The following is a 17,295-nucleotide window of genomic DNA, read 5'->3' as shown; positions in this document are numbered from 1 at the left end:
TTTTTTAATATTCAAAAATTACTTTCAACCTCAAGTCATTCAAACTGAGACATGCAAAAGTATATTGTAGTTATTTGCAACGTCAATTCCAGAGTGTGGTCACGGAAAATCATGGCCACGAGGGGTAGGAAATCAAAATATCAAATCACCGTGCAATATATAAAAAAAATGATTTATATTAGTGACGGTCAAAGAGGATAAAATATTACTGCTACTTTTTTCTTCCCCAACAGAGAAAAGGCTGCAAGAAACAATAATAGCAGTGTGTGTAAGTTTGACCTCCTGAGCCTGGATGACAAACCTCCCAAACAAAAGAAATTGAGGCATTGTGCACTTAATTAAATTAATAATTTTATATTATTTTAAAAATAAAACAATTTATTAGTACAAAATTCTTCTCGACAAAACAAAAAAAAAAACTCAAAAGAAAAATAAATACTAAGATTTGATCTCATGAGTTACAGGGTTGATCCATTAATGTGAAGGGAAAAGAAAAGAGGTAAGAAATTTTGAATTTGATTCTCTAGACTAATAAAAAATTAACAATTAGCCATTAATATTTATTAATAAAAAATTCTCTTAAACTTATAACATTCATTGGATGTATTAATTTCATCATAGTTTTTTATTGATATTCAAGGTAAAATCACTTTTGTATGAAATGTAATGGCAGATTTGTTGTCGTTTGACTCCTTATTATGAAATATAATGCTAGATTTTGTTATCAACCACCCCAGATGATATTTTTCAGGATCTGGCTTTTGGGTCAACTTTATTTTGTTTTGTTTATTTATTAATGATTTGTTTTGTTTATCATGAAAGTAAAAGGAAATGAAGAGAAAGGAAGGAAAGAGACAAAAAAAAGGTGAGAGGATTTTTAAGTTGATTGATACGAGAGAAAATACAAAGGAAAAAAATGGTTGTAACTTTTATTTTTCCTTATTTAGTTGTTAAAAGGTGAAAGAAAATAATAGACATGTACCTAAAATGACATAAATATGCTGCACTAAGAAATGAGGTGTGAGAATCAATCATCAAGATAAAAAAATATATATTTGGAATAACATTTTTTTATACAGAAAAAATTTATTATTATTATTATTATTATTGGGAGAAATAGAAAGAGAGGGTGGTTGAGATTTTTTACAAAAGTACAAGTTTTTTTTTTTTCCTTTCAAAAGATACAAATTTGAATTCTATTGCAGTTACTTAATAGAAGAGTATATAGGAGAAAAAAAAGAAGAAGATGGAATGAATTTTTGTATAAACTAAGATGAGTTCCTTATCAGCATATAATTTATATATGTCCTCTTAAGAGATATTCATCATATTTTTTTTCTTTTAAAAATACTTCTATAAAAACTTACTAAAACAAACTTATACGCATTCAAATGTTTATCGCACTTACACAGGGAAGGAGAGAATAACTTTTTGTAGGCAACTTTTTCTTTATAAATTAAATTTTTTTATTTTTTCTTTCATCTAGGTATATTATTAGTGCATAACTTATTATTGTTGTGTTAAGGATCTAACTCACACGCATAAAAAAATGGATTGTTGTAAATCCAATCTATATTTTTCATTTCTTCACTTTTAAAAGTAGTTTGAAATGGTGAAATTTATTTATTTATTTTCACCTTCATCTTTACCTCAATTATTTATTTCAAAATCTACATTAATAAACACAACATCTCAAAATTAAGTTTACCTAACAAACAATCTCTTGGCTCCCCTTTCAATCGTAAGGTAAAAAAGAAAAAAAAAATCCTCTCCATTATTGGAATTTTTCAATAGGAAAGAATTCAAATTTTCCAATAGGAGAAAAAAATTGTCTCTCACACTAAAAAATTTCAGTACTGAAGAGGGACACAGACTCATTACAAACGTGCTATACTTTGATATTTATAGGTTTTACTTTTTTTAAAAAAGAAACATTAGGTTATATTTTATAAAGAAGATAATTTTTTTTGAAAGACAAAAAGTAGAATAAAGTGTATTAATTCCTCCTGAGGTTGAGGTTTCGTGTAATTATACGAATACATTTTATTTTTAATCATCACAACCAACTCTCTTGTAAGGAATATTAGTGTAATATAAAAGGAAGTGTTAGTGAAATATTTTCAAACATAAAAAAATAATTTATATAAAAATAGAAAAAAGTTATATTATGTGTAATTTGAAAAAAATTAAGGAGATGTCAATGTAAAAGAATGTCTTTTAGTTATGAGTTTAGACACAAACTTCAATGTCAAAAAAATTAAAAAGATGTTTGGATAAGCTTTTATTCTAAAATTACAAAGGACTTATTTTTACTTGTCTTAAAAAATGAGAAGATCCTGTTAAACATGATTTCAACAACAAATCAAATACACTCTAATTTTCACTAGAAGCTCAACATGGAAGAAGATGCCATGAAAGATTGAACAATACATCATGTCACACGAATTTCACTAAATCCTCAATATTTAAGACAATGTGTTGATGCATGATTTTGGGAAGCTTCCCAAATATTATTTTTACTCATCATCAACATCTGAAGTGTTAGTGAAATATTTTCAAACATAAAAAAATAATTTGTATAAAAATAGAAAAAAGTTATATTATGTGTAATTTGAAAAAAATTAAGGAGATGTCAATGTAAAAGAATGTATTTGAGTTATGAGTTTAGACACAAACTTCAATGTAAAAAAAAAATAAAAAGATGTTTGGATAAGCTTTTATTCTAAAACTATAAAGGACTTATTTTTACTTGTCTTAAAAAATGAGAAGATCCAGTTAAACATGATTCCAACAAAAAATCAAATATACTCTAATTTTCACTAGAAGCTCAACATGGAAGAAGATGCCATGAAAGATTGAACAATACATCATGTCATAGGAATTTCACTAAATCCTCAATATTTAAGACAATGTGTTGATGCATGATTTTGGGAAGCTTCCCAAATATTATTTTTACTCATCATCAACATTTGAAAGGTCCGAACAATGATAATGATTTATATGTGGGCTATAACTAAATTTGTTTTCCGATAGGCCCATTCTAGCTATTACTCAACACCTCAAATCATTTTTTTTATAGAAAAAAAAGTTATGCATTAGTGCAAAAAAATTTATATATTAATTCAATCACAATTTATCATTATGATAAGTATTTTAACTTTTAAAATAATTATCTTAAAATAATTCAAATGATAATTTATGAATAAATAATATTTTACAATATTAATACGTGCATATTAAATTCTTTTTTTACTATGCAAACGCCTCAAATCATTAATAGTAGGTCTCATTTCTCCCTTATCTCTTTATAACAAAATGTTGTCTAGATATACTTACACAAGTGAGAAAGAAGTAATTTTGAATTGATAATTAATTAACTCATCTATATTATTTTTTCTTTCCATCCATACTGAAATTAAAGGTCTTTTTATATCCATATCTTAACCAGTAATCCCAATTGGTATTATAATATCTATCCATTGTCGTCATTGCTACAAAAAAAACCAAACTTTGCGGTTTATTTTATCGTTCTTAATTCCTATAGTCCCATATGGCGAGACGGGTATAGTGAAGGGAAAGTGACCGCCGTAGAAGGAGACATTTATCATTTATGAATTGGCGTATGAACGCAGAAGCATTCAAGCTACAGAGTTTTTTTATTACTCATCCACACTTATTTTTAGCGTAAAAAAATCGTTGCATTTCCATTTTCCAAATTCCTATATTATTTTTCGTTGCCGGCATGCCGCTGTCTTGTGTAGTTAATTTCACGAAACATAGATGTCATGCTACATCGTTTCATATGCCACCAAAAAAGGAAGTTCGCAGGTTCCTTTTGACCAACGAAGCTTTGGCATTTTATGTTTTATAAAAATGTATTGATTAGATTTGACCTCCTTATTATTTCCATACACTCAAATAACCAAGTAATATAGTTTTTAAATCTTGATTATTCTCACTCTCGTAATTTTTTTTTATTTAAATTAAATTCAAATATATCTAAAACAAAACAAAAATCTCACCTCTCCTCTTCTCAATTTGATACATTACTTGAACGTTGAATCACAATAAAGAAAATATATTAATAATTAATATTTATCGATTAAAAAGTAATAAAAAAGACATTAAATTTGATCGACGAGTTAATATACTACATAAACAAAATACAGAAAACAAATGTATATAGGTTGTAGTACGTATGTATTTGTTTTTAAGTAGAGTGAATAGTGATATATGTCATATAGTGTGCCTGAAATCAATATATTTTCTTTTCAAACTTAAATTCTTTCAATAATCAATAGCCTCTGATCAAGAAGATTCGTTGGCATAAAGTTATCGCATATGGTTGTTTTTCATTTGATTTTGTCTATAGAAGAAATAATCGATTACGTTTTAAGACTGATTCAGTCAGACTTTATAAAATATTTTATATGTCCAATATAGAGTAATGATATATCTTTGGAAGTAGTAGAAGAATTAGGATTTAGAATTACTCATCTGTCAATATAAACAACATTACTTAACGCCTAAATGGTGATCAAGGAGTTCAAATAGTTGACTCACGAAATTTCCAATGCCACCATTTTTCATCCAATATTTCCAATCCCACCATTTTTCCTACATTCTCAAGTCTTTCTCACTCTCACCTGCTTCAGTTTAAGTGTTAAAACTTAAAACTCTTTCATCCTTTGTACTTAATCATTCTTCTATTTACCCATACATGACACACCCCTCTGTTTGTTCTCTGCTAAAGACATGATCAGACACAAGCACACACACCATCTTCCATCAATTCTTCTCTCAATTCTCTTTCTTTTCAACTCAACATGTGCCATAGATTTCGTCTTCAACGGCTTCAACTCCTCTGAAGTGTTGCTCTTTGGCAACGCCACCGTCGATTCTCGAATTCTAACACTCACCCACCAGCAAAGATTCTCCGTCGGTCGTGCCTTGTACAACAAAAAAATCCCCACCAAGAAACCAAACTCTTCTCGCGTGTATCCTTTCTCCACCTCTTTCATCTTTGCCATGGCACCGTTTGAAGACACTCTTCCGGGGCACGGCTTAGTTTTCATCTTCACCCCTGTCACTGGCATCCAAGGCACAAGTTCAGCCCAACACCTTGGTCTGTTCAACCTCACCAACAACGGCAACTCAAGTAATCACGTGTTCGGTGTTGAGTTCGACGTGTTCCAGAACCAAGAGTTCGATGACATCGACGCCAACCATGTTGGGATTGACATAAACTCTCTTAAATCTTATGTTTCCCATGATGCTGGATATTGGCCAGATGGCGCTGACAAATCCTTTAAGGAGTTGACGCTTAACAGTGGTGAGAATTACCAAGTTTGGATTGACTATGAAGATTCTTGGATTAATGTTACCATGGCACCGGTGGGTATGAAAAGGCCTAGTAGGCCTTTGTTGAATGTTTCTCTCAACTTATCTCAGGTTTTTGAGGATGAAATGTTTGTTGGGTTTACTAGTGCCACTGGCCAATTAGTTGAGAGTCATAAGATTTTGGGGTGGAGTTTCAGTAATGAGAAATTTTCATTAAGTGATGAACTTATTACTACCGGGTTACCATCTTTTGTTCTTCCAAAAGATTCAATTTTTAAGTCCAAGGGGTTTGTTGCAGGGTTTACTGTTGGAGTTTTCTTTGTTATTTGTCTCCTTGTTTTGTTGGCACTGTTTTTGATTCAGAGAAAGCGTGAGAAAGAAAGGAAGAGGATGGAAATGGAAGACTGGGAGTTGGAGTATTGGCCACACAGAATGACATATGAAGAAATTGAGGCAGCAACAAAGGGGTTCTCTGAGGAGAATGTGATTGGGGTTGGTGGGAATGGGAAAGTCTACAAGGGTGTTCTACGAGGAGGGGTGGAGGTTGCTGTGAAGCGCATTTCTCATGAAAATGATGGTTTGCGAGAGTTTCTTGCTGAAGTTTCAAGTCTTGGGAGACTGAAGCAAAGGAATCTGGTGGGGTTGAGAGGTTGGTGCAAGAAAGATGTTGGGAATTTCTTGTTAATTTATGACTACATGGAAAATGGGAGCTTGGACAAGAGGGTGTTTGATTGTGATGAGAGCAAGATGTTAAGTTATGAAGACAGGATAAGGATTCTAAAAGATGTGGCTTTTGCAGTGTTGTACTTGCATGAGGGGTGGGAAGATAAGGTTGTGCACAGGGACATCAAGGCCAGTAATGTTCTACTTGATAAGGATATGAATGGAAGGCTCGGAGATTTTGGGTTAGCCAGAATGCATAGCCATGGTCAAGTTGCTAGCACCACAAAATTGGTTGGAACAGTGGGGTACATGGCCCCTGAAGTTTTTAAGACTGGAAGAGCTTCCACTCAGACAGATGTTTACATGTTTGGAATCTTGATTTTGGAGGTCTTGTGTGGAAGGAGACCTTTAGAAGAAGGTAAGCCACCTTTGGTGGAGTGGATTTGGCAACTAATGGTACAAGGGCAAGTTGAGTGTGCACTGGATGAAAGGCTAAGGGCTAAGGGAGAGTTCAATGTGCAAGAAATGGAGAGGGTAATGCACTTGGGTTTGTTGTGTGCCTACCCTGAACCAAAGACCAGACCCACAATGAGACAAGTGGTGAATGTTTTAGAGGGGAAGAATGAGGTAGAGGACTCAGAAATTGAGAATATGGATACCTATTTGCTCCAACAGTTAAAATCAAGGGACATATTGTCTGAATATTCTCAGTATTTTAGCTATACGTCACACCCAACTTTCCAAGATATTCGTCTCTCTTCCTCAATGTCTCTTACATGGTCCGAATCTGTAGTTGAGGGTAGGTGAACTTGTGTCATGAATGACAACATAGAATTTGGATTCATTTTCTGGCAGCAGGAGTTGGATTTGGTGCTAGCGGAGACTGTGAGGCCAAAGCGCATGCATCATTTAGCAAATTCATTTATCATCTTATCGGATTGGTTTGGAAGAAGAAATATATTTTTCTTTTTTACAATTCAACTTATACACAGTCCAATTTTATAGTTTTGAATTTTTTGTTGTACAGAATGTACCATTATAGATTTTGATCTGATATATTATGCTTGATTAGCTCTATTGTATAAATTATTGCTTTGACAGAACTCTAGGCCAAACCAAACTCTACCCTGATTTTATAATTCACGACACTATTATAGAAGGAATCTGCCAGTTAATTTCCCAAGAGCCATCATAAGAACTTTTAGCTTTTTGGTTAACGTGAGGAAGCAAAATAAGAAGATTGATTATCGTTAGGTGGGAATTTTGGCAGCAGTCGCTGAATCTGCACCTAATAAGCAAAGCTATATTGACATCACCAAGAAACGAGTGGCATTTTTTCACTTGTAAGCTGTGAGAACTTAAATCAGAAGAATGTAGTTATTTGTCAACAAGCTTGCGGCGTCCATGATCCTAGCTTGCCATACCATCAACTAAGGCTATAATTTCAAGTCTCTTTAACTACAATTACAGCCATATTAGTCACATTCATTTGCAATCTTCTAGTAGAGTAGTAAAAATCACAATGAAATTATAACCTGACTCCAATTTAAAACTTTACCATCAAAATCGATCTATGGTCTAGTGGTAGAATAGAAAAGTGCTGCCAGCTGGAACCTGGTGCATTAATTCTGCGTGATAGCCCACCCGCCAACAATTTGGTTCTTTCTTCTATTTTTTTAAGGAAACACTCCATCAAAAATTGAAGATAAGATAACACGTTTAATGTTTTCATTCATGACACTGCCCACTGAATCATGAGATCTGAGTCAACTGACACAGCAAAACCACGAGAGTTAAATTATGAGATGACAAAAATCACGTCTCGTGTTATAGCTTGGTTTCCGCCGAATCAAGTGAACCATTAGTGTAGCATACTGTTAGACGTTAGTTTTACGAGTTGAACGACCAAATTTTCCATCCCAAGTGATCCAGTTTTCATTTATTATGGGACATTATCGAACCAGTACTTTTTAGATTTTGGGAAACGTATGATCCGGTGATACTTTTTCCATAATACTTGCCAAAGATTGCCGGTGGATGAATTTAAATGATTTCATTGTGAACTCTTAAGTCTTAACTGATCAAATGTTTAGAAATATGAATTGTCTGCGAACAATTTATTATGAATAGAACTACTCACTAATTTTGTTTATAAATTATAAGAAAGGAATAAACTCTTGTGGTACATCTAAGAGGATTCTGCCTGTTCCATTGGCTTGGCAGTGACGTTTCTAAACAAGTGCATACACAGTAGGAATATAAAAAAATTAGAGGGAGGTGGTGCGGTCCACGCGCTTTGACAAATAAAAATCCATATTTATTGAATTGGTTTTGGAGTTGGACAACTGAAAGCAGCATTCAGCTAAAATAGCAGAAAGGAAGAGGTAAACAAAGGGCGGAAAAGGCAATGCATCTAGCCCCCAAGAATAGGGTTAGGTTGGTTTTTTTAAATGCTCTATTTCATTGTAATTCCCCTTGCCATTGGTACATGTCAATTTTGAGATATTTGTTATTATTATTATTTAACTATATTGAATGTTTATTTACCTAATAATGATATTTTAGATGAATTTTATATTTTTGGACTTTATTAAACTTAAATGCAAATCTTGATTAATTTTTTAATTTTATTTCATTTTGACATTTTGTTCTAATTTAGGACATGACTTAGGTTCTAGTGATTTGATTGAAGTGATCTTGGGGTCTACGAAAAACTCAAATAAAGATCTATACTTTTCATGCAGAGGTTCTGAGTGGATACAATGTGGAATGTGAATGAATTTGTGTTTGAAGTTGTAAACGACGTTCTACCTAGGCAACCTGATACGTGTGTAGTGTTTTAAGCATATCTTGAATTGTAAAGGTTGAAATGAAATGGGACAAGTTCCAAAATTTTAAGGATAAACTTCTCCACAACTTTTATGAAGACACCTAAAGTCAATTCAGTCATTTGGAGGGACAAACTATTTGATAGCAGCGATGCACAATATTGAGCCTGTATCTCGACTAGTCTTTATTTATGTCATTAATTTTGTGTGTGTACGTCTTCTTGTCTTTTGGGATTACTTTTGTTTTAGGTTTTTTAAGATGAAAATAGGGAGGCCAAAAGAGAATGGTATCCCAGTGACTTGGCTGAAGTTGAAAGGATATAAGGGTAATTTTGGTGTAGATTAGAGGCAGAGATTGAACTGAAGTGTATTTCGCATGAAATATTATGGGGTTAAAATCATGGTTGAATTACATAGTACAGTATATCGGAGTATGTGAATAAGATGGGACTGAGAAGTTGGGTGCGCAAGAACAGCTGAATTGCTGATTTTATGAAAGAAGGTCTACTCTTGATTATTAATTACTAGCCATGTTTCTGTTAAGAGGGAAAACCAAATACATATGTAAATATCAACCATGTATGTCTACTCGCCTCATCAAATCAAAATCTCCAAAAAAATGGTCTGGATTTTTAATGGTAATTCAGTTTCTTGTCATCTCCATCATCGATGATGCCACATTATTTTTAAGCTTTGGCATTTTAGGCTTGTCTTTGGTCGCTGGTCTTATATTAAAAACTTCCATGCTTTTGTTTGTTCTCTCTGATTTCAAAGATAGGATTAGATTACAAATAATAGGCTGAACTTTTTTAGGTAGTCAATTACGTATGTCATAAAAAGAAACCATATTAATTTAATTAAATCCTTATCTTCACAACAGGTTATTATGAACTTAATATCTAAATCCTGTTCTGCTATAATTTTAATTGTCTTACTTTTTCATTGTATTAATAACCAGTAAGTATTAAATAGTTTCATTTAAAAATTTTCAATTTCTCATTTTCTTCTACCATATATACCCCAGAGAGCCTTATGGTTTATGACTTTATGTTACACAAATTTTTGCTTCCCGAGGAAGGAAATTGCTAAAGGGAATTTTTGTTATTGAAAAAGAGGATGGAAATTGACATGCTCCTCTTGCATGCAATTTCAATGGGGCTGTAAATCTGCTGCTCAAACGCATTCATGCAAAATGTACCTATTCAGTTTGCATTCTCCTTAAAATCCTTAGCATCATTTACCATGCCAAGCAGCAAGTGTTTCTCCAACTGAGGACACTAATTCCTATATATTTATATCGCATCAAGCTTCTTTGCCTTTCAATAATTTTCTATTTACTTTTTGCACATCTATCCAGCTGCATTAGCTTACTAAAATCCTCCACATATTTGCTTTTTTCCACCATTTTTTTCTTCATTCAACACACTCAGCCTATTGTAACACAATTCTTCCCCCATGTCAAAAGACAGGGAGGAGTTTTCCACCGAGATTGTGCAGAGAGGTGTTGAGAACTCTGGCCCAAATGCTGGCTTTCTTTCTTTCTCTGTGAAAGTGAAGCCTAGACTGCCAGATTTCCTTAGTTCAGTTAATCTAAAATATGTGAAATTGGGTTATGGCTACCTCATTAGCCATCGCTTGTACTTGTTGCTGGCACCACCTCTCCTTGCAGCCTTCATTGCTCGTATTGGAAAGTTCACTTGGCAAGACCTCTATGAGAAATATGGTTTCATTGAGATTCTATTTATATCAGGACTTTTGGGCCTAATGCTATATTTTTATATTGACTTAACACCCGGCTCTACCTATTTGCTTGATTTCTCATGTTTTCGCCCTTCAGATGAATGCAAGGTAAAAACAAACACACTTTTTTCTTAACTAGTAGTTACTCTTCACATACCACACAAGAGTGTGGATGAGTTTTAACTTTTATGTCATCTTTAGTCTATCATCGTTGTTTAGTTTTTGAGTAAGTTGAGTATGCATTTATAATTTTATAATTTAACTACAAACTGTTGTGTATAATATGTTTGTTAACTTTACAATAACTACCTTAAAAGTCACACTAACATATATACAAACCTGAACTTAGTCTTTTGGCAATATGCTTGAGGGGGTAAACTTATTTATTCATACATTCAATGTTGGCATGTATTCAATAATAGGGCATTTATGCAGATCTCTAAGGCAGAGTTCATTGAGTTAGCCAAAAAATCTGGGAATTTCAATGATACTGCCATTGAGTTTCAAGAACGAGTTCTTAAGAAATCTGGCATTGGCGATGAGACCTACCTGCCAAAAAGAGTTTTTCACCCTGGTTACAGAAACTCACTGAATGATGGCAGACAAGAGGTATCCATGGTGATGTTTGGGGCAATTAAGGACCTTCTTGCTGCCACAAAAGTGAAACCAAAAGATATCAGAATCCTGATAGTAAACTGTGGAATACTAAACACCACCCCATCACTCTCATCAATGATAGTAAACCATTTCAAGCTTAGGCATGACATCCATAGCTTCAACCTTGGTGGGATGGGTTGTGCTGCTGGAATTACAGCTATTGATCTTGCTAAAGACCTTCTGGATGCTTATCCAAGAACTTATGCACTTGTAGTTAGCACAGAAGCTGTAAGCTCAACATGGTACAGTGGCAATGATATTGGCATGCTGCTTCCCAATTGCTTCTTCAGAATGGGAGCTGCAGCCATCATGCTCTCAAACTTTCACCTAGATAGATGGTGCGCCAAGTATGAACTCAAACAGGTATTTCTCGATAGAATTTGACTCCTCTAAAGTGAAATGAGAAAGCAATTATATATTTACTGTACTACATACTCCAATTTAAAGGAAAAAAACTTATAAGCAGTTCTTTATGTTGCTATTATCTAATTAGAATAGGAGTTTTATCTTACTAATCTATGTAATGTAGGTTTACATTAAAGCTTAACATAGATTATCAAAGTAAAACTTCAGTTCTGATTAGACAACAATACAAAAAGCACTACTGTGTATAATTTTTGTCCATAAAGAGTGGATACACCTCTACTATGTTACTTTACACATGTACCTCTTCATGACATTATAACTTTTGTTTTCTAAGAGATCAATTTTAGGATCTCTATCTTAATGCTTTGAGCTATGACTAATGCATGTGGCAGCTGGTCCGAACTCACAAAGGGATGAACAACAGAAGCTACAAAAGCATACATCAAAGGGAAGATAGTGAAGGGAGGAAGGGCATTTCTGTGAGTAAAGATGTAATTGAAGTTGGAGGCCATGCACTAAAGGCCAACATCACCACACTAGGTCCACTAGTGCTACCCGTTTCAGAGCAGCTTCACTTCTTCACCAACTTGATCTTCAAGAAAAGGAAAACAAAGCCATACATTCCTGATTACAAGCTGGCGTTCGAGCACATGTGCATTCTGGCAACGAGCAAGAAAGTGCTGGATGAGATTCAGAAGAACTTGGAGCTCACAGAGGAATACATGGAAGCATCAAGGAAGACATTGGAGCGATTTGGCAACACATCAAGCAGCAGCATTTGGTATGAACTGGCTTATCTTGAGTTGAACTCAAGGATCAAAAGGGGTGATCGGGTTTGCCAAATAGCTCTTGGGGCAGGGTTCATGTGTAACAGTGTTGTGTGGAAGGCTCTTAGGAATGTTGGGAGACCCAAGCAGAGTCCTTGGATTGAGGATGATAGCTGAACTAGTAGTAGCAGCTACATAACTCGATTGCATGCTGCCTTAGGTCCATATTATGTACAATGGAAAAAGACATAAATTTAAATAAATTAAAACAAAAGGAGAAACATTAGGACTTGATTGAGAAAGATCACCATGGTTTAAACTTTAGAAGGGCCACGTGTTCATCAAGATCAAGAGGAGTATTAATTAGGAGATTGGAAAATTTAATTTTACAAAATATTTTGAAGAATAAAACGCTGGAAGCTAGTTCTCGAAATTTCTACCAGAATTGGCTTATCATGACCTCATACAAAATCAAAATATTTTACTAATTTTAGTATTAAATTAGTTGTTCTCACCAAGAATTTTTTTTGCTTTAGCAGCCTGTTCCTGAAAAAACGAGGGCAGTCTCAATTGTGGTGTTAGTGAAAGAAAGGCTTCAAACTAAAGAACAAAAATTTAAAATACAATTGGAAGAGGAAATCACACCGTTTTGGTCTTTGAAATTGTAACACCTTCTCAACTTAGTCCCTGAAATTAACGAAACATTTTTTAAAAAAAAATCTCTGAAATTGGGTTGCATTAGTCATGTAGAACCAAAATGTCACGACCATTTGTTAACACTCTTAAGTCTTAACCGTGCTGAATTGACACATTCAGACTCAGTGCTGAGAAATCTTTATCTTCCACTGTCAGAGGAGGAATGGCGTTACCTTCTGAACGGAAAACTTGGTCCAGCAATTTCAACACTGTATTTGGTTCAAGTCTCATACATATCCTACATTTTACCTTCAGTTGGGGGACAATGAAGTAGTTGCTTCATTGCACAATTGCAAACACTTTGATTTTTTCACATTTGTAGAATTTACATGGGCTAAATGCATGTTTGGTTTCCAGTTGAAATTACTGTAATGCACGTTTTAACGTAGATCTAATGGAAAAAAATAAAATAAAAGTAAAAGGAAGGGTCTTGATCCTTTGATTTTGTCATCGGATTTCCAAGCATGCACTGAGTTGCAGTTAGAAAGGAAACCCACCCTTGTTTTAATCATGGAAATTAAAGACTTCTCAACAATGAGAGTAGTATTTGAAAAATGTCTCTAATATCGCCGGAACGGTTTGAGTCGGCCCCTCCTGAGATGTTGGCCAAACGATCCAATACTTGATGATGAACGTAAGATATAATGAAATATAAGGCAAAAAATATACAAAGTTGGGATATTATTAAATACTTTTTTACTTTAACTTTTTATTAGTTGAATTATGCAATATCTTATAATTTTATCTATTAAATATTTTATTTTATTTTTAATTAGACAGATTTAATTAACTTTTAATGGGGTGTTATATTTAAAATGATAAATTATTATATGATTAAATTATCATCTTCGCTTAACTGATAAATATATATATATATATATATATATATATATATATATATATATATATATATTTTAATAAACAAAGTACAGTTAAAATATAATAATATATATATAATGCTTTAATTAATAAACTAAAACATTAAATGACTTTTTCCTGCATTTAGACCCTGAGTACACATCAGTGACAGTGTCAATGGTTAATACCAATGTTACACGTGTAATGTCCTAAAAAAACGTGTAATGTCATTAATTGTGAATACTAATCATTCTAGAGTCAACTAACAACAATGAGTAGTGAAGTAATGAATAGTCAAAATTTTGAAAATAAAAGGCAAAAATACATTAACAAAAGAGTTACAAAATTCAGAAAACCATGGAAATAAAGGTAGAAAATATACTACTATTAACTAGCATATTAAGTCATTATTTTATTATGCAAGTGCTTATGAGAACAACGCCAGCCGAGGCCCAAATAAGAACAACAATTCCTCTATCCTCATCTAATTTTTAATATCGTAAAAGATCTAAACAGATATTTATAAAAAAAATTGGAAATGATTAGAACTGTGGGGTAGTGTTAGGAGAATGGATATAATCACAAAGTTTTGTTTTATTCTATTTTCTTCGACTTTACCATTTTTAATGAAATTAAAATGTACTGCATTTTGATTTTTCAAGATTTGTTTTGTTTTATTTTTAAAATACCCCAAACATAAATAATAAATTAGGAGTTAATGTATTATAGTCTACTATAATTATCTTTGTGTACACCAAACACTGCATGAGATATCTATCTTCTGGATATCGCATTCAAAATCATGCATTATTATTATTATTATTATTATTATTATTATATACAACGGTGGAATCATTCACATGCATTCTTAATTTTGCTGATTCTTTCCTTACGCAGGTTCAATTGCACAAGACAAGCTACGATCGAAGCCGACCAAATTTAGTATCAAAGTGGATATGTTCTTCAGTTATTGAGCTCATGACCTTATACGAAAAAAAATATTGAACTCGTGAAAACGTCTCATATCTACTATTGGTTGCATTTTTATCTAAACTAGTAAAAAAAAAAAGCACTCGATGCCTAGATTTGAAAATTAATTATATATGTAATTGGGTATAACTTATTTTAAAAAAATATAACTGTCCTTAAAAGTTAAAATAAAATATTATAGTAATTTATAATAATTGAGAATAAAAATATTCAGAAGAGATACGACACCAAATGAAAATACTTCTTTTATAATAGTTATAGATAATGATTGCTTTTATTTCATTATTTGAATTTGGATGATATTTTTTTAAGTATTTTATATTATTTTTAATTGGAATTATAAGAAAAATTATACAAAATACACCAATTAGCATACTTAATTATATAAGAAGGATTGATTCTCTTAAATAAAATTAATTAAATGTCATAAAGATTGAATGGATTTTTATAGAATAATGTTAATAATTTCGATAATATTATTTAAGATAACAAATATTTCAACAAAGATTGAATGAAATTGAAAAGAAAATGTTAAACAAATCAATTATAATAATTGAACGAATAATTTTGTACCCTTATATATAAGCTTGAAAGAAAAAATGTTAATAAAATGTTTTATTTTTTTTGTCAAAAAATATTATTAATTTTAAAAAGGTCTCATCTTAAGATTTGCTTTAAATAAAAAAAATTTTAGAGGAAGTCTAAACCTCTTGTGTATATAATTCACTCTTTAAATAATACATCGACTAATTACTAAATAAAAGAATTTATAAGAAAAAGTAGGGCCAGAAAAACTCGTGAACTTAAAAAGACAATTATTGTCTAGCTATAAATACGATTCTACTTTTAAGTCTCTTCTAAGATAAGGGAAATATACTTTAAAAGATAAAGTATATATATATATTTCAAAATTTATTATAATTGTACTTAATCTTTATCATAAATGTACTCTCTTTTTTTTTAATTCACGGTCAAAATTTGCTTTCACCTCACCTACCCAACGGCCAACATTAATCACTATCAAATACAAATCTCTCGCTTTCTGATAACGAATTAACAACCTAATGACTGGAATGATCCTCTCATTCTGTGTATCAATTATCTGTTAGGTTGCATTGCATTACATGTGTCTGCAAAGTTCAAACTACATAGACTGTCTTCATTGCTATTGCCAGCCTAGATACGCCAAAAGTAGCACAGCACAACATTATGTGCACCTAAATATGGGTAATTTGTCAGACTAATCTCTCCATAACTATAAATCGGACAATCAATACCGATTATGGCACTTGATTTAGTTTCATAACTAGATTAATGATCAAACTGCCTTGTTATAGTCTCAAATATGATTCAAAAATCATGCATGTCCTGCTAGACTGACTGAAACTTATGTTAATAGCTGATGTTCTAAGAACCTTATTTATCAGGTACAACTAGGTTCTTAGTTGCTTTCTTTCTGTTATTGTATTTCCACAGCATAAAAAAATCACGCTTGCCAATAAAAAAATAACATTTTTTTCATATTTAATAAAAAATGAAATCATTCATTCGATCGAAAAGAATTTTTAGAATATTTATGTGAGAATAAAAGTTAAAAAAGATTTATTCCTACTTTCATAGACAGAAATAAATAGAAAAAGTCCGTGTAAATAATTTGTAAATCTTCTAAATTACTTACATTTTTTTAATTCTATAAATTGTCTATTTTTAGTTCCGCTATACTGTGAACCACGGTCACAACTCACAATCATCATAATTCACAACTACTATTGGGGTCCTTATTATTGCTATTGTTAGGACCACCACAATATGAGCTATCACCACTTCAATAACTCATGTATATATATTTTTTTTAAAAAAAAACAAGGCCATAAAATTTTCATGTAAGTGATTTCAACAAGGCTAACACTTCAATACACTAGATATTTGTCCCGACAAAAGATAATTAGATGGGTTGCTTGTTCTGTCTAATCTAATGCGTTGGAGGCAAGTCTCAATTAAAAGTTGAATATAATGTGTTAAAGGATACAAGTCATTGATGACCGCAAGATAACTAATATGATAAGTTGATCACATAAATTAAAGCCATCATACTTGAAAGTCATTGATGACCGCAAGTATTTGGCTGTTAAGACAAGAATTTAACAAATTATCATGTCACATGTATATATAATTTTTATTTATTTATTATTAGTACTTAAATGAAAGAGTCGTAAATAACCTGATTTAAAAAACAAAAGTTAAAGAATTGAATTGGCAAAAGAATATTAAAAATAACATTTTTTCTGATGTATTTATATGGATATTGAAGAAAAATTAATACATTCTACTAGATATTTCCAATTACTTATGGAATGAGTTTTTTTTTTCTAGACATAATAAGTAGTTTT

At 32.0% G+C, this 17,295-nt stretch overlaps 2 protein-coding genes across 2 annotated transcripts; both read left to right on the top strand.

Moving 5' to 3' along the window:
• Positions 1-4,473: 4,473 nt before the first annotated feature.
• Positions 4,474-6,979, top strand: LOC100804391 (L-type lectin-domain containing receptor kinase VII.1). The gene has a single exon (XM_003542996.5). It carries the CDS (start codon positions 4,756-4,758, stop codon positions 6,808-6,810), a length of 2,055 nt encoding a protein of 684 aa, XP_003543044.1. The 5' UTR covers positions 4,474-4,755; the 3' UTR covers positions 6,811-6,979.
• Positions 6,980-8,593: 1,614 nt separating this feature from the next.
• Positions 8,594-12,772, top strand: LOC100784948 (3-ketoacyl-CoA synthase 15). Its single transcript, XM_006594528.4, has 3 exons — positions 8,594-10,679; positions 11,007-11,591; positions 11,987-12,772. The coding sequence occupies exons 1-3, from the start codon at positions 10,287-10,289 to the stop codon at positions 12,536-12,538; spliced, it is 1,530 nt and encodes a 509-aa protein (XP_006594591.1). The 5' UTR covers positions 8,594-10,286; the 3' UTR covers positions 12,539-12,772.
• Positions 12,773-17,295: the final 4,523 nt, after the last annotated feature.

This window comes from Glycine max, chromosome 13, assembly GCF_000004515.6.
Source record: "Glycine max cultivar Williams 82 chromosome 13, Glycine_max_v4.0, whole genome shotgun sequence".
Taxonomy (NCBI): domain Eukaryota; kingdom Viridiplantae; phylum Streptophyta; class Magnoliopsida; order Fabales; family Fabaceae; genus Glycine; species Glycine max.
Note: the sequence above shows the minus strand (reverse complement) of the source record. Positions and strands in the feature narration are given on the sequence as shown.

Coding starts and splice junctions, on each gene's coding strand:
- LOC100804391 (XM_003542996.5), top strand. CDS start 4,756: ATGATCAGACACAAGCACACACACCATCTTCCATCAATTCTTCTCTCA.
- LOC100784948 (XM_006594528.4), top strand. CDS start 10,287: ATGTCAAAAGACAGGGAGGAGTTTTCCACCGAGATTGTGCAGAGAGGT. Junction 10,680..11,006: donor GCCCTTCAGATGAATGCAAG/GTAAAAACAAAC, acceptor GCATTTATGCAG/ATCTCTAAGGCAGAGTTCAT. Junction 11,592..11,986: donor CCAAGTATGAACTCAAACAG/GTATTTCTCGAT, acceptor TGCATGTGGCAG/CTGGTCCGAACTCACAAAGG.